General features: G+C 47.2%; 2 protein-coding genes across 2 annotated transcripts in view; one reads left to right on the top strand and one right to left on the bottom strand.

The window, feature by feature from the left end:
- LOC144145202 (ATP-dependent DNA/RNA helicase DHX36-like) overlaps positions 1-20,258 on the top strand; it is a 29,918-nt gene that overhangs the window by 8,727 nt on the left and 933 nt on the right. The window contains exons 10-24 of the mRNA XM_077676729.1: positions 1,111-1,192; positions 3,012-3,125; positions 3,737-3,839; positions 4,142-4,226; positions 4,294-4,414; positions 5,180-5,323; positions 5,628-5,745; positions 10,851-10,949; positions 12,286-12,459; positions 12,880-12,966; positions 13,116-13,193; positions 13,591-13,690; positions 13,779-13,860; positions 14,102-14,225; positions 18,535-18,675. Of these exons, the coding sequence (XP_077532855.1) occupies positions 1,111-1,192; positions 3,012-3,125; positions 3,737-3,839; positions 4,142-4,226; positions 4,294-4,414; positions 5,180-5,323; positions 5,628-5,745; positions 10,851-10,949; positions 12,286-12,459; positions 12,880-12,966; positions 13,116-13,193; positions 13,591-13,690; positions 13,779-13,860; positions 14,102-14,225; positions 18,535-18,675 (1,652 nt within the window). The remainder of the gene's footprint in view (positions 1-1,110; positions 1,193-3,011; positions 3,126-3,736; positions 3,840-4,141; positions 4,227-4,293; positions 4,415-5,179; positions 5,324-5,627; positions 5,746-10,850; positions 10,950-12,285; positions 12,460-12,879; positions 12,967-13,115; positions 13,194-13,590; positions 13,691-13,778; positions 13,861-14,101; positions 14,226-18,534; positions 18,676-20,258) is intronic.
- LOC144145206 (ankyrin repeat and MYND domain-containing protein 2) lies at positions 6,433-9,221 on the bottom strand. The gene is made up of 2 exons (XM_077676740.1): positions 8,295-9,221; positions 6,433-7,617 (listed from the first exon to the last, which is right to left on the bottom strand). The coding sequence occupies exons 1-2, from the start codon at positions 9,189-9,191 to the stop codon at positions 7,219-7,221; spliced, it is 1,296 nt and encodes a 431-aa protein (XP_077532866.1). The 5' UTR covers positions 9,192-9,221; the 3' UTR covers positions 6,433-7,218.

Below are 20,258 nucleotides of genomic sequence, written 5' to 3'. Positions count from 1 at the left end.
TGTTTGTCCCACCATTCTTACTGATATAAAAAGACTGTGCCCTAAATTTAAGCGCAAATAGCTCATTCGGCTTATAAGCTCTGCCTAACTTGCAATTGCTTTTTCCGGCCTCCGCCAATCACAGAGCTGGCTGGTATGACATTATAAGTTTTGTTGCGGGAAATGAGCTAGTGGGTCGCATGGCCTTTCCCTTTTTTTTCCTAATTATACAGCTTATTTGAGCGAAGTTTACGTTAAGAATGGTGGCAGCATGATTCTAACGGGGCGATCTTTTGAGTGAACCAAACTTGTGTTTTGTCTTCATGGCCCTTTAAGCCCCCGGATGAAACCGTGGAGCATCATAGTTGTGGAGAAACAGCATTGTCTTCATTGAACTCACAAATGATGCCAATTTCTCAATTCAACTGCACCCATGCTTGATTTTTACAATCACACTAGCATCAGTTCTGCACAACAGGTCTGCAGAGATGTTTTTTAGTGCAACCTACAGGAAAACAGTGGTTTTCCCATGGTGGGGAAAAAGTTGAGCAAGGAAGACCACAGGCACTGCCTTAAGCAGAGCTGACAAGTTCCAATAGAGGCTTCTGCCTCTTAAAAGAGTCAGATACTCTGTGCTTGGTAAAGTATGCAGTAGCAGATAGTCTGGCGGGCACAGTTTACATTGCTCCGGAAGGGCAGACCAGGTGCCCTAGTTGAACCATAAAACCTAAGGGGAAATGCATGCTCTGTGCTATAGCATTACCACATGGCTTACACGCGTAGTGGGCTGGCTGGTCGCTGTACTGCAAATGGGGCCAAAGATTTTTGTTCTCATCTACCAATAGTTCTAGTAGTGTGATATTGGATATTGCAACCCATTTGTCTGTGATGGAGGATCTCAGAAGATGTTTTATCTGGAGGGTGTGCAATAAAGCAGTTGGGGGGGGGGATTCCTTATCCTAATAGGAAATGAAGGGTTTGTTGAATGCACAGGGACAAAGGAGCCTCGAAGTACATCACAAAAGAAGAATTTTGAACCTGGTAGGGAAGAAATAAAACGGAAAAATTTGCACTCTGGGTGGGATGTGAACCCATATTCATTCAAACGTGCTTTGTGATTCTACCTTGCAGGCAACTGCCCAATGCTGGAAATACCGGGAATTGCTTTTCCTGTGGAAGTGCTCTACCTTGAGGATGTGCTCGAACAGACAGGGTATGCAGTTGTTTCAATACCCGTCGACGGTGCCTTCCGTATGGTTTGTTTAATGAACCGTGTAAACATCTGACGTGGTCTATTTAGAAGGGCCATGAAGACAAAATGCAAGTTTGGTTCATTCAAAATATTGCCTCGTTAGAATAACACTGGCACCAATTTTGACACACTTCGCTCAAATAAGCTACATTATTAAAAAAAAAAAAAGAAGAACCACACTAGAACCTATGACGTATTATGGGCAGCTGTGAGGCTGGTAAAAGCAAACGCAAGTAGAACGAGCTGTTTGTGCTTAAATTTAATGCACATTATTTTTATTGCAGTAAGAATGGTGGGGTAAACAGTGAAACTTATGAACACGGAAACATAGAACAAGTTAGTGCAGCACTTTTCTGGCTGACACTGCCTAGCACGACCGTTGGATGCGTTCGGCCTGTGTGACACAACACTGCCCAACCGCGACATAAGCGGCACGGTCACTTACGTGAACATGTTTGTCGAGTCATAGCTTATGTTTTAGGAAACAATGGCTATCAACCATAATACATATACGACAGGTATAGAAGTGCGGTCAGAAGTGAAGTGTGAACACTGACACTTTAGCGGTATTGCAGCGCCATCTATGAAAGTGGGGAGATAAACAATATTGTAGCAGGCCTGGTCACCGTACTACCTTTAGTTTTAAGGCCCTGCCCCGGGTACGTAAATGCCGCCGTCACGAAACATGCGATTTAGCAAGAGAATTGAAGTTCTGGCTCAAAATGATTAATTCTCCAGTGGCTGAAGCATCGTTCACTGCCGGACAAGCGCTGAGGGCACAATCTAACAACAAATATTTCGAATAAAACAAGCTTGTATTTTGTCTTCATGGCCCGTTTAATGAACTGTTTTTATCGTAGCACAGGAATTCTCAAAAGTTAGGACTCCTTTTGGACTGCTAGAAGTGATCAGGTTACAAGTGTGAGACAGAGGTACTATTTTCATGGGCCAGGGCTGTCATTTGTATCTTTGCTTCATTACTTCAGTTTCTGCTTCTAGTTTCTCCTGGTTTTTATTGCTCTGCGTTTGCACAGCAGTGCCACTGAGATTCTAACCAAGAATGTTCCGCGTGCATTTTATGACCCTTTGTCTTTTCGTTGCTCGGCTACAGAAAAAAAGCCAGCACAAGTGTGCATAATGTGGGGAAGGCAGGAGGCTGCTTGTAGGTACTTTGCAGCAGGACTAAATTTTGCATTTCTGTTGGATCTGCATGTGCTCATGCAAGTTTGAGAGAGAGTATTTGGGGCTAATTTTTCCTGGAAAATTTTGACTTTTTTCACTTTTGACGTCATTTTCACTTTTGACGTCAGCAGTCTTTTGTTTGTGAAGCACTTTGGTACAGTACATTTCTTTCATCATCTCGCTTCCTGTGGTTGCCGGCAGGTTCTTTGAACCTGACGGGGACAGCAAAGGTGACCAAATAATCAAGCAGTCTGAAAAATCAAGTTTGTGTGAGCGCTGATAATTACTAGATAGTCCCAACAAGCAATGAACTGTCAGGCAGTGTAAAACATATTTGTCACTCTAAGCTTATGGGCAGAGTTTTAAACTCATCTTTAGCAGCTTCATCTTAATGAGAAAAAAATGCAAGCTGCGTTGTTCGAATTTTTTGCGCACAATGGATAACGTCTTCACCGTGAGCTAACAAAAAACTTTTTTTATGGTCCCCCTTCAGGTGTCTATATTCATTTACGATACAAAACTGGACTGTAGGTTTCGCTAGTGGCAAAGTTTTGTTGCTGGAAGAGTCATGTAAAGCACTATGTCCTGATGTCGACAGGTACCGAGGAAACAGTGGATTCTCCGGAAGCACTAGTGTACGCTTCAAGGACCGGAAAAAGTTTGTGGACATGGTTGAAGACAGCATGCCATTCGTGCGCAGCCTCGAGGGAAAGTAAGTGGCATGGCGACTCCTTCCTGCTTCCAAAGGACACTATCCCATGCTCCGTTATCCTGTGTGCATGCTAGCGTACAACATCTCAAGGTTATGTCCTCGACCAACTACGCTAGGCCAATAACTATCCGCCGCAATTTCCATGCAGTGCTGTTTATATACTCGCTTGCAGTTGACAGACTCCAACAGGAGTGTGACCATGTGGCTGGCTAATTTGGCTGCCCCTTCAAAGTGGCCTTAGCCCGAATTGTGTTAGTAAACAAGTATGGGGCTCTTGAAAACGGCCACAAGTGAATCGGCTGAACAAATAGGCCTTGTTATCATTTGTTGGCTTCAGTCTGGGGGGGGGGGGAAAAATACGTCTTGTGGTTTCACAAATGATAAAAGAGCCAGTTACAGACATGATGCCTGCACTGCTAAGCTTCCCAATGTCTCTTGCTTCTGCATGAGATAACGAGCCAATATGTGCACTCCTACCCAACTTGTTCTTGTTTATGCTGACATGGCTTCTTTGATAGCTGCCGAAGGGAATCTGCTGTATGCTTACTAAACAAGCAAGTTGTGCCTGTGCCCTGCAGTATTACTTTCTCTCTTTTCATTTCTTTGCCTAGGTATTCAAACAGAACCTTGGATACTTTGTCAGAATGGAACGAGCTTCGTATAGACCTCGATCTGGTTCATGCCCTCATCGAACACATCTGTGCCACAAAGCCTGTAAGCACACCTTGTCTTCAAACTATGCACATGTCTCATATTGCTGCACTTTATTCTGTTCTTTGTATGATGATGAAATGCTGCAAAAGGCTTCAGCTGTGTACACAGTTTTGAGCGCATGACTTGGACATTGATAAGTCTGCACTGCATTCGTATATTATACTAGTGCCCACACTTTTGGACATTGTTTTTGAAGACTTGTCGTAAAATTTCTTTCACCGTGCATTAGGTGCTGTTTTGTTTTGTGTGTTCTCCGCATCTGCGCCACGTGGTGACACACACACTTTTTCCCCCCATTAAAGGAAGGAGCCATTCTGGTGTTTCTCCCAGGGTGGGAGCAAATCAGTGAGATGAACAAACGGCTCAAGGGTGACCCCAGCCTGCGAGGTAAGTGATTGAGCTGCACAGGTCTAGCTTGGTCTTACATTTGTGGTGGTTCTCTGGTCACCGTCAGGTTCGTGCCTGGTCATACCGTTGCACTCCATGATGCCCACTGTCAATCAGCGACAAGTGTTCGACCGACCTCCCCCCGGGCAGCGCAAGGTGGTCCTGGCCACCAACATAGCGGAAACAAGGTACGTCCGGGAACAGTGGCATTGTGCAAGGTTAGACTACCTTTGTTTTGTACTGTCATCAAATAAGGAAAGTGACTGTTGGCGGCAGTGTCGACATAGGTGGCACCAAAACTCACGTGACCTGGGCGCCATTGCTAGGCTATGTATCGCATATGCAGATTGCTGCCCACCAAACTTGGTGTTGATTAGCGCTTGATAGGAGTGATGTAGTCAGGTTGGATTAAAGTGAATTATTAAGGACAGTAAAATAGCGTGGCTACTGTGTCGATAGATAAATGTGTATATAAGAGACCCATCACAATAACATGCCAGACTTTCACCTTAAAAGCACGGAAAGTAGACTTGAGTGTCCTTAGGAATGTTATAGTATGAACGACCTTTATCTGCGGCTAGCAACACTGCGGATGCCAGTGAGGCTACACTAGGTGGGTGCAATCGTACTAGGAAGGCACCCTGGGACACAAACAGCACCCCCTCAAGACGTGATCTGGCTACCGTGATGTCGTGTTCAACCAAAGCGTTCCTGTGAACCGGCAACTCTCGACCCTCCATCCCCACCAGCTCTGGAACGCCCATCTAAAGCAACGCTCAGGTCAGCTGTATAGTAGACAGTGCTAAAGTTCTCTGAATCCAGACCACACCAGACCTCGATTTATTGCTTTTTTTACACCAAGCTATCATTGTTCTGTGCTTTTCAATAATTGAACGGTATTTTTGCGCGTGGTGACTGAATTCTTGAGCTTTTTCCTCTCTTTCTGATTTCAGCATCACTATCAACGATGTCGTGTACGTCATTGACTGTGGCAAGATCAAGATGTCAAACTTTGATGTGGAAAATAACTTGGCTACACTGGACGCCGAGTGGGTCTCCAAAGCAAATGCCCAGCAGCGGAAAGGAAGAGCGGGCAGGTATGGCAGTGGGAGGCTGGTGCCACCTTTGGAAAATTTTGACCTCAAATACATCACGCGATAATGCGAAAAAAAAAAAAAAAAAATCCCAACATTGTAGTCATCTTCACGTGTGCTCACAACAGGCCCACACAGTTTATTTTTTGAGTTGCATTACTATAACATAATGGTTGTCGAAATACCTTTAGCGGGTTTCCATTGGCAGGCAATCCCTAGCCGCACTGAGTCGTTCGGGCTCTGTGGGAGGTCCCGGCTGTTTGTTCATCAAGACGTCCCATTAATTACTGCTCCCTACCCCTGGCAGGGTGCAGCCTGGCGTCTGTTACCGACTGTACACCTCTTGGAGGGAGTCTCAGCTGGATGCCTACCAGCTGCCAGAGATGCTGAGAACCAGACTGGAGACGCTCATCCTCAAGATCAAGGTAAGATGAGGGTGTGGCAAGGCAGGAAACTGCTCTTTGCACTGTCGGCAATTTTGCGAGGGGTGCAGATTGCATGTGGCGAAATAAATGCGAAGCGCTGTTTGTTGAAAAGAAGAGACTCCACTGTAAGCAATACCTGTACATTCATGCATTTCCTTCAAACACACTTTTAAGGGTGCTCGTTTTATGTTAGGGGGGCACTCTGCAGAGTGCCCCCATGTAACTATGGTTAGATAGAAATGTGGTGATGGGAGGCAGTACTGCTCTGTGTTCGGTTCGGCAAAAATATATACTATGAGGGGAAACAAACAGCTCATTGCCACTGTTGCGGGTGAGCGGCCAGATTATGCCGCAACGAATACCAATGCAGTCAATGAAGCTTCATAGCTGCAACGGCAAAGGAGAAGGTAGCGCCATCTGATGGACAAAATGATAGCGGCCACAATTCATTCTGGGGCTGTGCAGTGAACTGCCAAGCATGGCAGATGCCGCTATCTTTACCTTGGCCATGCGCTTGTGATGTTATCTGGTTGCTCAAGGAAACGCCGCTTCTTCTCCTGTCTTCTGTCTTGTTCTTGCTCCATGGCTTTGAGTAGCAGGTGGCAACACAGTTTGTACATCGAGATGTTGGCTGCTCTTTCACTTATAGAAGTGAAACTTGCCAGATAAAGAAACGTTTCAGACGTGTTTCGAGAAGTCACAATGCAGCAACAGGTTAGATATTTTTATTGCACGCACAATTTACATTAGCGACAGTGTTTTCGTCGCCGCTTTCAGGAGGCAACAGTTTGGACCAAAAATGTCAACCAGTTCACGAGTACAACAGTTACATGCTCTCAAGCAAGGGGAAGTGCATGCAACATTGTTGGAACGCAGTGTAGTCATTGCAAACTGATCTTAGCACAGTTGCAAAATGTGGACCTTAGGAAATGTGCCGACGTGTGTACAGTGGGTGGGCAGAGGTTTCGCAACACTTGACTAGAAGCGATGGTCCGGCTGAAAATGTACACACAGCACAAAAGGCAAACAGAGCGTTGGGTGATAATGGTATAATCAATGGAATGAAATTTGCTTCTGCTTGGTTCAAGCTGTTCTTCATGTGGGCAAAAATTCCTCTAACACGCACGACCTTCTAATTGGCCACGCAGCAAGAAAAATTCCTTAACGGGCGTAGACTCTGTTTACTTCTTGTGCCAACTTGCAGCTGCCTTCAAGACCTTACAAAGGACGACATGTGCATTTCTTGGCTTTTGAATTTGGGCAAGTAGTGCTTGCTAGTGAAAATATCAAACAAAAGAAAGACATGAGCTGCCCTAATGAGGTGCCACTCTAAAAACAGCGCAGAAGGTGCAAGCACAACCAAGGTTACCGATGAAACCGGCGCACACATTTTTAGAGCTGAGCCGGTCACCGCTTCCCAAATCAGTGCCGCTCGCCATTGCAACTTCCTCCAGCATCCGAAGATCTTCAGCCTCAGGTGGTCTTGATGGGTGTGGCAGTGGCGGGTGCATTGGAGGCGCCGTCGGCGGCAGGTTCCTTTGCAGCGGAATCCTCGGTCGTCTGCTTCTCCTCCCCTGTTGTGGTGGCCGGCTCCTTCTCTGCTGCTGCGCGCTTCTCGCTCTCCTCCTGCGCCGCCTTCTCGGCGAGCACCTTCTCCTGGTGCTCGGCGGCCAGGCGGGCGCAGTGTCGCTTGTGCGTGAACCAGTGCAGCTTCTGGCAGGCTGGGCCGCAGTACTGCACCGACTTGCAGGCCGAGCAGCGTTTGTCGGCCTGGGGCTCGCCACACGCCGTGCACGAGGCCCCCTGGTCGTAGCCCTTCTGGCCGCGCACCGCCTCGGCCAGGATGGATATGGCGCTCGGCTCGTTGCCCACCTGCAACGGGGTTGCACGCCGCACGAGTGATTGATCGTGGGGTTTGACGTGCTGAAGCTACACCTGGCCTATGAGGCACACCAAAGTGGAGGGCTTGGGCCACTTTTTGGGCCAACCAGGGATCTTTAACAGGTGCCGAAATCTCAAGTTCGCCTCCACCTGAAACGCAGCCACCGTAGCCGAGATTGAACCTGCGTTCTTCAGCTCCGCAGAACAATGCCTAAGCTACTGATGTCATGATCAACATGACATAAATGTTCTTGCACATCAGTGTACAGTGCAGTGCCTGTCCAGTCACATGGAGCTAGTGGTGGGTATCACACGCAGTGTTAGTATCTAGGACATGGCTGCCACTGATGGCATTAGTGTTTGGTATTTGTTTGAAGGAATGCCTCAATTTAACACATTACAAATTTACTGATGAAGGCTGATGAGGGCAGGCATTTGTTTAATGTGGTTGATGCCTTCCAAGTAGCATCTTCTGCACCTGTCTCCCAGCTGAATGACCCATGCCTCCGCTGCCATTTTAACGTTCCTGAATGGGGGACTAGTGTATCTGCCTGTAGTGTTCGCAGAACATCCAAGTTGCTGAAGCTTACGAACAATTCGGCTGGGGAGGCCGGTCTGTCAAGGCTTTTGTGCCAATGTAATGTTGCAGCCAGTTACCGTACACTCACCTCGACGCCAGCGAGTGTGTGCACCAGCTGCTGCAGGATGGTGCACTCGTGGTAGGGGAACTCGCGCACCGACTGTCGCAGCAGCTTCTCCAGGAGCACGGGGAAGTCGTCCTCGTCGCGTCCGCGCAGCCACGTCTTGATGAGCGGCTCGAGCAGGCCCGCGCCCTTCTTGCCCTCCGGCGCGGTTGCCGGCGGGTGCTCGCGCACGAACTTGGCGCAGCTCCGCAGCAGGAAGGCCAGGTGGTGGCACTTGAGCGCCAGCATCTCGTTGGCGGCCTCCTTCATCTGCTTCTCGCACAGCAGGCTCAACACGCGCTCCACCTTGGCGGACTGGTCGAGCAGCTCGCGCTTCTCCTGCAGCCACAGGGCCACCCGCACCGGGTGGATGTTGGTGCGCACCACCAGCTGGTACAGCGGCCCCACCAGCGGCGCCGGCAGCTTGGCCTCCTTGTCCAAGCCATGCGGCCGCGCGTAGTACTCGATCTCCTCGCGGGGAAGAAAGTTGTTGATGATGGCCACCACGTCGTGGTTGCTCACGAACGCCGCCATCTGCGCGGCCGTCCGCCCGACCGAGTTCACCGCCGTGGTCGAGGCGCCGTGCTCGAGCAGCAGGCTCACCACGTCGGCGCGTCCCGCGAGCCCCGCGAACATGAGCGCCGTGTAGCCGGAGTCGTGGTAGTGCGAGTTCGGGTCGGCGCCGCACTCCAGGAACAGCTTGCAGAGGTCGTAGTTTCCGCGGTACGCGGCGTGCTGCAGCGGCGTCATTCCGTGCTCGTCGAGGCAGTCGATGCGCACGCGGTTGAGCAGCGTCCGCGCCTCTGAAACTTCGCCTGTCTGGATCGCCTTGTACAGCTCTTTTTCGGCATCGGACAGCTCGCCTTTCGCCGGAGGAGCCATTTTGGAACGAATGGAACAGCTGCCCGGCGACGATGATGATAGTGGCCGGCGCGAGCCTGGCGCGCCTTGCGGGCTCCCGCGAGCTGGGTAGAATTAGTTTTTTGAACTAGTTCCATTGGCGGAAATTATGGATTGTGCTTATTAAATTCATGTTGGCGGGGTTTTCTTGATTTTGCGTGTGTTAATGAACTGAGAGGCCGAAAAGGAAGGGAGGAACGTGAAGCGGTGGTGGCATAATCTAGTAACGTTGGTGGTGGCGGACTTGGAAAGTTCACTCTACTTGGAAGGGCGCGGTGCTTGAAGTTGCGTTCATTGGTTTGCTGGACATAATGTGACAGTGCCAACGCCCAAATTTTTAATAACATACATTATATGTAATTATACATTATAGTAGGGTGATTTCAGATAAGATCAAGCAAAGGGTGGCTGGTCGACCTCTTCAATTTGCTTGAAATATTTTTGTATCATTATCCTGATTAATATTTTCCCTGGAACAAAATTTGTCTAACTAAAAAAAGTTTGGAAAGCAAAAAGGTGGACCCTCGCCACTACCTGCCGTTCCGCCTTGGCCAACTTTAGCGACACTTATCTAGAAAAATATTGATGACGAGCAATTTGTAAATTTTATTTTCAACTTATGCCTGGTGTACATTTCTCTAAAAAAGTTTTGTTGCTGGCAAGAATAAAATTTCAAATTTAGCTTAGAGCCCAAATATTACAAAAAGTATTTAAGTCTTCAAATTTTACTAACGTGTGTGCTTTACATTTCTAAACAAATGCACCGAATATTATAGTTGTATAAAATACCGTTAATATGCAACTGGCACGCAAGTTGAAGAAAAATAATGATAAACACAAAGCTCACATGGTAATATAAAAAAAAACACACACACTCACACCTTTGATTTTTCTGAAATTCTCCCCAGATGTAAGCCTCTAAATGTACTCGCATGATCATCAAAAACATGTTGCATCATTTTTTGTCTAGAGTGCGTACATCTTGAGAGAGGAGCCCTATCCGCTTGGCTGTCCACGACATTCATAAAACACGCGCGAACTATCAACTGGTTTATTCACACAATATACAAACTGTTACATGAAGAAGAGATAAAGCTTATTGAAAACAACATAGCATAATGCAGTGCTTCTCAAATGATGGTCTATGGACACAAGAGGTCCCGTGATTGCATTTCAGGGGTCCACGAACCTTTTCCCGAACTCTCCATCTTCCCCCCATCTCCCACTCATTTCTGCATTTGCACAGACCTTGCCGCCAAATAGAAAATGTGGCTTTGCTGCAGGAAATTTCAATGACATTTTTGAGCGAAAGACGAGGACTTGGACAGTTCGAGGTCAACACAGTTCTAGCCTCCCGGAACTGCGGCCGCTAGTTTCCTTCTCGCGGCCGGTAAGACGGCGTCGCAAAGGCAATTGGATGGCAACGATGTAAATGGCGGCTGAGAAAGTGTCTGGTGTGTGGCCTGCGGCATATACTACTGGGTTGGGGCACACCATGCAACGGGCTTATTCCACCCATTGTGGTGCCTCCACCCATTGTTGTCCCTGCTGTTATGCTGCTATGTGCTAGCTGGACAGTAGAATCCAGATTAGCAGTTATTATGATGGAAGTGAATAACTGCTTTTCTTTTTTCCTTTCAGATACTGAAACTGGGAAAGGCTGAGGCCTTCCTTCAGAAAGCAATCAACCCGCCATCTACGGAGGCGCTGCATCTGTCTTTCCAGTTTCTCATGAGCCTGGCAAGTATATGCACACTTTTTCGTGCGTACCCCTTGAATTTAGTTTTTTACTGATTTTGTTACTAGGCCACCAACTAAAATTTGGAGATAGTGTTCATTTTTTTTTATGGCCTTGTGTGTCTTGTCATTTTTAATTGTAGTATTTTGTATGATTCGCTTACGTCCATACCCACTCCTGCATGAGCTAAATTATTGGCCTGCAGTGTTCTCGAATAGTAAGGACAGATAAACTGTGGGCTGCATCTTCATGGAGTAATATGTGACTAAGGTGTGGATGGAGGTAGTACTGCTGAATTGGGTTAGCTACATCCTATAGATGGTATCCACATAAAAGCTTAGTGGGCAATTTCTTCTCTTGGCAACCCTGAAAACCACTATGACAGTGCCTGCCATTTCCGTGCATGCGTCCGCAGCTAGCAGGGGTGGGGGGGGGGGGGGGACTGGCTCCAGCGTTCATTGTCTGCACCGTTATCATCCAGCTCTCGGTCGTGGTGTCAACAGGTATCAATAATCGCAATGATATTTTATGCGGATGCTCTACTTGCCCTTGAGAACTCCGCATCAGCACCGGACAATGGAAACGCTGTTGCGAAAGATAGCAGTACGACGCACGAAATGCTTGCACTGCAGTGCATAACCTAAAAAGTATCTTCAAACGTTGGCAGCGCTGTTTCCTGTGAACCCGTATATCAACACAGGTGCACCCGCACCATGCCTACGTTAGAGTCATTGAGTATAAAAGCCAAATAATGTTTCTGAAGAAATTGTGATTGTTGAGGTACAATGGTAGCGTTGCAGTGAGCTCATTGTTAGCTGGGGGACGAGCGACATCTAGCAGCAAGTGGCCAAGCATACGATGTCGTCGCCTTAGCAATGGGGACGCACCGGTGTGGCGGCAAACACACGATTGCCGGCGTATGCGCCATGCCACTGAATACAACCTATATTGATTGTGTAAGTAAGGAAATCAATCCTAATGTCGAGAGGAGAGGTCGGGACACACCAAGTGCAGGAAAAGCATGAAACAGCTGCAGTGAAATGTAGTACTAAGCACCTCTAAAAATAAAACTTGAAGTAGGGAGCTGGAAAACAACGGTAAAGCATAGCGTCTGCATTGCCAGGTAGTGCCCCTTTATCCTGTACTATGTGAATCTGCCTTTCGTGGACGGCTGTAGCTTGTACTTTGGCTAGCATTTAGGCCAGGGGTACTGTGGGCAGAGCTTTCGACGTCGATGAATCCAACGCCATTGATGCCTCTGCAGCCAGCTTTTCGCGGAATATATGTCAAGCTGTCATCCCTTGAGGAAACTTGGTGGGTGCGACTTCCACTGTGCAGAAAGCCGTGAATGAAGATGAGACCCTGACTCCCCTGGGTTACCATTTGGCCAAGCTGCCGTTGGATCCTCAGACGGGCAAGATGATCATCATGGCCTCTATTTTCTGCTGCCTGGACCCCATCCTCACTGTAGCAGCGAGCCTGAGCTTCAAGGATGCCTTCATGGTGCCCCTGGTGTGTTGCTGGCAGGCCTGTAGTACTAGGGTCCTCTTCTTTTTTTTTTTTTTCTTAGTAAATTTTGCTTTAAAAGTGGTTCTACTTGATAAACTGTTTGTTGTTGAGCTGTTTAAAACTCGTGGTAGCATGAAAGGCATGGGCTGTTTGCTGGCAAAACTGAGGGTTAATTCTTCATGTCCGTTTGTCTGCCTCGCAACCTTATAGGCCCTCTACCTTCCCCTTCCTCATTATACAGTTGTAGTTATTGAAGGGGAGAAGCATGGGGGGTGGATCATCCTTTCCCTGTTAAGCGTAGTTCTCGCACTTTAAATTCCACACACTCTCTCTTCGCACAGCGCTCCAGCTGCTGCATATTTACAGGGATGTTGGGACTGTCAGGAAGTACAGTATGATAAGATTCTTCTCTGTGCCTTTCAGGGAAAGGAGAAACTGGTTGATGAAGTGAAGAAGCGCTTTGCAGGAGACACCAAGAGTGACCACATGATGCTGGCTGAGGTTTTCTCAGTAAGTACTCGTCATTCCTTCCTTTCAGCGCGGCTGCCAACTTTTATGATGAGCTGAATGTGGCTAGTATTGGTGTGCTTGATTAAGATGAACTCTCGAACAACTAGTGAAGCAGTTAGTTGATGTTTCCATGTTCTTTTCTCTTGCAGCAGTGGGAGAATGCAGTGCGGATGCATAACGAAGAGGAGTTTTGCTTCAGGAACTTTCTATCACGGAGCACCTTAAAGGTTTGTTCCCCTCGTTAGCATTGCTAGCGAGACCCGCCGCGGTGGCTCAGTGGCTACATCGTTGCGCGGCTGAGCACGAGGTTGCAGGCTCATTTCCTGGCCGCGGTGGCCGCTTTTCTGATGGAGGCGAAAAGCAAAAACGCCGCCAGTGTGTACGAGATTTCGGCGCACGTTAAAGATCCCCAGGTGGTCGAAATTAATCCGGAGCCCTCCACTGCAGCATGCCTCATCGCCTGCGTTGCGTCGGCGCGTTAAACCCTACAATCAATCAGCATTGCTAGCGAGCAATTCTCTAAGTTCAAGTTTTGACGGGCATGGTGAAAATGGGGCTGCTGAATGCCTTGTTAAATTGGCTTGGTAGAGACTCCTTTATTGTAAACATTTTTTTCCTTTGCAGATGCTTGCTAACATGCGGAAGCAGTTTGCGCAGCACTTGGAGCAGCTGAACTTCATAGACTCACAGAATATCCACGACAGAGCGCTGAACTGCAATTCAGGTAGTTCTATACTTGCTGTTGCCAATTTTTTTTTTTTGGAGTATTGTGCCTTAGCGGGAGATGTGCTAAGCTTTCATTGTTTGTGCAGGCAACCTGAGAGTCTTGCAGGCGGTCATTTGCTCTGCTCTGTACCCCAACGTTGCCAAAGGATCGTTTGCCAAGAATACAAGGTTTGTAAATCTCTGCCGTCTCGTGACACTGCTGAATGATAAATTGTAGAAATTTTATTTTGTACACCTTGGTGTGAGTGCCAGGCCTCCTTATGCAACGCCGAGGAGCTTGTTGGCAGGCTATAGCACCATAAAGACTATGACATTTTGGCATTCTGCTATGTTGACATTCTGCTATGTTTTTTGTACCGCTGTCCTTACTCCATGAGTGAAAGTTCACACTTTTCTCCTTGCTTTGCAGGCTGGTGAGGTGCTCTACAAAGACGGACAGAAGGGCTGAGTTGCACCCAAAATCTGTGAACCTTGACGAGACGAACTTTGATACACAGTGGTTTGTGTATTACACAAAGATTCGCTCCACAAAGGTAAGGATGTCCAAAGGCCAGAATACATGGAGCGAACTTTCACGACAAAGTTCGCGCGGCAGAAAATCTGCCGCAGCAGGACTCTGTATAGAAGACACGGCGCCCACCGCCGTTGAGTTGCTCTCAGTGTGGCTAACTGAACCTCCATGCCCAGAATCAACAGCGGACGTTCAGTAAACAGACCCAGTGAAAGAGCTTCCCTCTAGAGTTGTACGTTGTTTAAAGGGACCCTGCAACACTCTTTGAGCACTGCAAGTAAACCTGCGCGGCGTTTAGATTACACTGCCAGGAATACCTGAGCCAAATATTACACGTGCACGTGAAGCGGTGAGCGCGCAAATCGATGTGAAAGACGCGGAAAAACAAACCGCTCTCTCTTCAGTTGTCCTCATTATGCATGGCCTAAGGGACGTCACATAGGCCATGGCTGCCCGATCGGCTGTCACTGGTCAACTTCGCGGCTAGATGCTCCCATTTCCGTCGTCGTCATCGCTGTGTACGAACCTCTTCTATGCCTGAACCTGTAGGCACAGTTTTGCCGTTTATTTTGTGTTTTGAGTGCGCGCGGAGTTTGAGTGATGAGCTCAATACTTCCCTTTCAACGGGACCACTCGACTACAAACGTTTATTGCTTCAAAAACGTCCTACCAGCCCGAGCGCGCACTTGCGAGCAGGCACCCATGCCTGCTTTTTTGTGGCACCAGACCGGAAATAGGTCCCTCCGCGTTGCGGAGAAAAGGAGAAAACTAGCCGGCATGTGATATATCGAAGGCCGCCGAAAAGAACGCCGCGAGCCGCCCCCCTCTCCGGGAGAGAGCGCGCAGCTTTCGTCGCCTTGTCCGCGCTTGAGTTGAGAGGGAACATTTATGCGCGATTTCTCATCGCGCGTAGTTTCGTTAATTGTGAACGGATTTTCATAATTCTTGCGGGAGGAGATTTCTGGGACAATAGACTTTATCCCAAAATACAGTACTAGTAGTCGATGGCAAGTGTTGCAGGGTCCCTTTAAAGATTCTGCATGAACCGGTGGCATTTCTTCTGCTCAAATGATCGTTTTCAGTTCTCAAAAGTGCGAAAGGCAGTAGAAAAAAAAAAAAAAGAATGCCCCCCAGGGGAGAGTCGAACTAGCGACTTCCAGAACGTGAAGCCGGCATTTTACCTCTCGTCCACCATGCAAAACACAGCATGTGAAACTAGGCTCTGAACACATAAGAATGGCTGCTTCTACTCTTCTAGTTTTTCGTTGTACAGTTAAACCTCGATATAACGAAGTCGTACTTGGGGCCGCAAATTTCGTTAAATCGAGAATTTCGTAAAATCGAGGTTTCGATTTTACAGTTCATTTAACCAGTTATTGGGGTTTTAACACTTTGGCCCTCGCCAGGCAACAACTGCTATGTAGTTGCCTCTCCAATTAAAGCGAAATTTGTACTAAAACTGGCCGCGAAAATTGTGTGAATTAAGAGTTTCAACACTTGGGCAATGGAATTCGGATAGCCGACGGTAGTTCATGTGTCATCGTAAAACCGGTGCTTTTTCCGCAACGCCTCATTAAATATGATAGCAGACTAGGTTTCCACTTTTTCTTTTTTCATTTCGGTCACTATTAAATGCAGCTGTTAGTCAATTGAACCCGCGCCCGCGTCCATGTCCCGTGAACTTCACCCCGCCGAGGTGCTCGTTCGAAGTTACGCCTCTTTTTGTCCATTCAGTGGTAGGCTTAGGCGCGGCGGGACAACAGCGGAAGGCTGCTATGAAACTTTCGAAAGACTTTTTTTCATGTACAAAGGGTCTGCAGTATGGGCGCGTGATGCAACCACAACACTCGAGATAAAGCCATGATTGCGAGTTGAGCGGAGTACAGGCGTACCGCTTCACTGTGTGGAGCAGCGCTTACGTGCTCCGGAAAGCGGAAAGCTTACATTAAAATTCTTCCGGCCAAATTCGATTAAGCAATTACTTTTATGCCCACTGAGCCCTTACGAAACTGATTTCTCCGCACCGCAGCTGTCTAATGAACGCTGGTGAAACGAAGATGACCACGTTCAAAGAGAGCAATTTATTGCCACCAGCACTCGATGTTCAAGCCGTAGTGAAGAAGTCCGTAAGCAGTGCTTGGCGTTTCTTGACCAGGGCGGGCTTTACGTGACGGTCGTATGCTGACAGCGCTAACAAGGTCTTAAACATTCGTGTGCACCTGCGTGCCTCCGCAGAACATCGATGGCATCCATCACACTTCGGTGGCTGTCAGTTTCACCGAACTTCCTCAGGCTCTTGTTCGGAACACTTTTCTTTCTCTTGGAGTGCTCATGCTGCTTACAAGACTCACCTAACGATGCACGAACAAAATATTAATTTGGTTATCAGCGAGCACAACCTAGAGCAGCAGCACCGTGAGCAATGACGCGTAGAAAAAAAAAAGCTTGAAATAGGCGCTTCGGTAGCCTAGCCTAAGCATAGAGGGCGCTGGCGTAGGCAACGATGGAGACGTCAAAATAGTGGCCGCACTATTAAACCGTCTTTGACCGCTAGCGGTTTGTGCAGCTTCGTTCTTCGCTTTTAATTGTTGTTAACCGTAGATTTCACCGCTTTTCTTTCATTTTAGCCTTCAAGAGTCAATTTGAGTACTGAATTTTTTCAATGTAGGGCCTGAGAGGCAAAATAAAACGTGCCTCGACCGGAATTTCGTTCTTCCTTTCTTGCCGTGACTTCGTTAAATCGAAAGCGCCGCACAAAATTACTTCGTAAAATCGAGACAAAAATACATGCATTTAGCAAAATTTTGTTAGAAAACTTGAAAAAATTCGTTATATCACGAATTTCGTTATATCGAGGTTCGTTATATCGAGGTTCAACTGTATTTGAGAGGCCCTCACGGTGATGCCGCCGGTTCCTCACTCTCTAATCTTGCAGACGGGCCCCACGTCGCTGTTATTAAGTTATGTAGCCGGGTCGCCTATATTTAACCTACTAGAAGGTATTGTACATGCCTACCACGGCGACACTAGCCACGGCAGTTGGGTTGGGACAGTGTTTCGCCTGTTGCTGCAACCTCATTTTCCTCGAAATGAGTTCAGGTTTACATTTTTTTTTTTTTTTTTTAAGCTGAAGTAGGTGTGCACCAAGCGTAGTCAACTCTTCCAAAGCAGCCATCCACCAGTGGTCTGTACACGCCATGGAGGAGAGATCGGAAGACCTGATTGGTTCCTTCGGTTTTCCACTCCACCTCCGCCGAACTTTTCTGACTCATGGAGATTGCAGGTGCAAGTGACCCACCTGTCCCAGGGATAAAAAGAACTTGGCCTGTGGTCGGAGCAGTTGGGGTCAACCCATGCTGTGACTTCACAGTGAAGCATGCATTTTTACGTTTTAGGAATAGCTGAGTATGATCCATGCTGAGTATGAGTATGATCCATGTATCCATGGTCTATGAGTTTGATCCATGATCCATGCTTTATGATCCATGCAACTGTCCCATTTCGCTGTGTTGGTTTAGCGGCCTTTATTTTCATCAAGCTGTATCGTTGCTTCATGGGACATTACAGCTGAATTCAATGCCAGAGTAGTCACATCATGTCTTGTTGCAGAAGTGCACATTTCCGTCCATGGAAGTTGTGGTGTTGTGGAGGTTTGCTGGTATTTTCTGGTTTGTTTTTCGTTCAACTGGACCAGGCCACTCCACATCTCAATATGCGCCATTGGTTCTAGAGGGGTATGGTGGTAAAGAGAGCTGAGGCAAGGAAGCAGATATGAAAATTTAGTTGGACAGATAACACACGATAGGAGTGGCCTGAAGTTTCTGGAGGGAAGGCATTCATCCTGCAGTGTTAGACATAAGCAGGATTATGATGACGATGATGATGATGATTTGCACTAAGGAAAAAAATTCATTAGCTTAACACCAACAGGTGTCAAGTTAGTTTTTAACTGTTTTTAACTAAATTGACACCACAAGGTGTCAAATTAGTTTCGGTTTAATATCCCCTCATGGAAGATTTGGCCAGATTGAACCAATAAGTTTATTGAGTACCTTATGCCAAAGGCCATACTTCGCAATTAAAAAAAAAAATAAGTTCATTGAATAAGATGTGGCTGCATCCAGTATGAGAGAGGGGGGAGGGTTGGCCCCCGTAAGTGTAACGCCCTTCCAATTCGCATTTGCTTCCAAGCATATTGCACATATGCAATTGTGTTGCAGTGCTCTGTTGAGTGGATTTGTAATGTACTAAGTTTCTAGTGTGTTCCTACGCTGCTTTGTGTGTGATGCAACCACCAGAGTGAACATTGTCTCGGTTGTCTTCTTTCACAGACCTACCTTCACGATGTGACCCCCGTGTACCCGATTCCATTGCTGCTGTTTGGGGGCTCCTTCAAGCACAGCGGGAACATCATCACTCTGGATGACTGGATCAAATTCCAGTGCGACGACGACCTCGCAAGGCTTGTCCAGGTTCGAGCTGAGGTGTTTCACACACCGGCTGTACAAACTTGGATACATTTATTTGTAAACAGCACTGCTTCTGCACAATTACACAAGGCCTAGAACGGGATTCTCAGTTTTGTTCATTCCATGTCCACTTCGAAGTGTCCATTTCGAGCAAGCCCTGATTGACTGAAAGCAGACAACCCGGATACGACACAGCACAAGAAGGGTGGGGCGTTGGTTTTAGTGCGTGTCGTTGTTCAAAGGCCTTGCAAGTGTCACTGTTGAAGCGAACTTGAAATGGACATTTTTGAAACGGACGCTGCTTAGAATTTCGCCCCTTTTTGCTTCACCACACTTTGCGTAACAGTGCCAGTGAAGGAGACGAGCCTTTTTTTTTATTATTATTTATGACTGTCAGTGTCAATCTGATAAAAAAACTGGCAGTGTAACTTCTCTAAGAAGTCAGTGAGTGAGTATAACATGTATTTATCTATTTCGAAAATTAATATTCTGCATCAACACTATTGGCCAGCTTAGTTGGTCTTGGGTGGCAGAGCATTTGTCCTGGATGGCAGAGTTTTTGTGGACTCTTTTGTATTATTAGCCCTTTGAGGGTCGAATTTTTTCGTCCAATGCGACCCCCCAGGGTCGATTTTTTTATCGCTGATTTAAATTCTTCGAATGGATCTATTTCGACAAAAAATTATCGTAATTTTTTTAGGGTGACCATAAAGTGAAAAAAAAAAATCGTTTGAGTTGTTACATACAAGTGGTTTATTCGTGAGTAACCCAAAAAAAATTCTAAATAAAAACGAGAGAGTAACAAGCCGGCACTTTTTGAGTGAATTGAAATCAGATAGACATCAGTTTCGCGGTCGCAAAAAGCGGGAAGCGCCCGGAGGACGATACAAAAACCAGCCGCTGTGCCCGCGCGTGGCCGGATGCGCGAGCGATAGACAGCACACCGCTCCTAAAAAATACAAAAAAAGGAGAAAAGAGCCTCATCAGGTTTGCAGGCGCCCTTGGTCTGTGGCAGGCGCAAGAATCGAGAGGCACCTGGTGAGCGTAAGGGGCCTTAGGTGGGTGATACCCAGCGCGCCCCCTCGTTGCCAGATGTGGAAGTGATAGCTGGCGTGCCACTGAAGTAAATCATAAAAAAAATAAAAAGAAGAGCCATCGGCGCAAGAAAACGATTCGACGTATTTCCGCAGTGTGGCAGCACATGCGAAGCAAGAGAAGTTGGTGAAAAAGGCGCGCTTTTTAAACATACAAGCGATGATGTACTTGTACGTTATTGACCATTTTGAAGGTGTTTGCAGAGGACGTACATGTACGTCTGTGACACTGAAAGGGTTAAGCATGTTTCATGCTTTTTCAGGGCACCCCAGTTGTACAGCCGAAATCTTGCTTTCCCGTTTTAGCCAACTCATGGCTTCATTTTAGTACCTTGTTCATAGTGTTTTCAAGCCGTACACGTCAATCTCTGCATGCAACGACGCCTTTGTATTACCGTAAAGTTCCAAAAGAACGCCCACCCAAAGTAGAGAGATATCAAGTGAAAAATACGAAATGGGCGATCTTTTGGGTCAGGTGTGTAGAACTAGAAA

Source organism: Haemaphysalis longicornis, unplaced genomic scaffold (genome assembly GCF_048455015.1).
Source record: "Haemaphysalis longicornis isolate Haplotype H1 unplaced genomic scaffold, Haemaphysalis longicornis Haplotype H1 scaffold_7, whole genome shotgun sequence".
Classification (NCBI taxonomy): domain Eukaryota; kingdom Metazoa; phylum Arthropoda; class Arachnida; order Ixodida; family Ixodidae; genus Haemaphysalis; species Haemaphysalis longicornis.
This window is presented reverse-complemented; position numbering and strand designations above follow the sequence as displayed.

Excerpts from the sequence above, each read along its gene's own strand:
- LOC144145206 (XM_077676740.1), bottom strand. The coding sequence starts at position 9,191 with ATGGCTCCTCCGGCGAAAGGCGAGCTGTCCGATGCCGAAAAAGAGCTG. Across the intron at positions 7,618-8,294 it reads ACACACTCGCTGGCGTCGAG|GTGGGCAACGAGCCGAGCGC; the intron begins GTGAGTGTACGG and ends ACCCCGTTGCAG.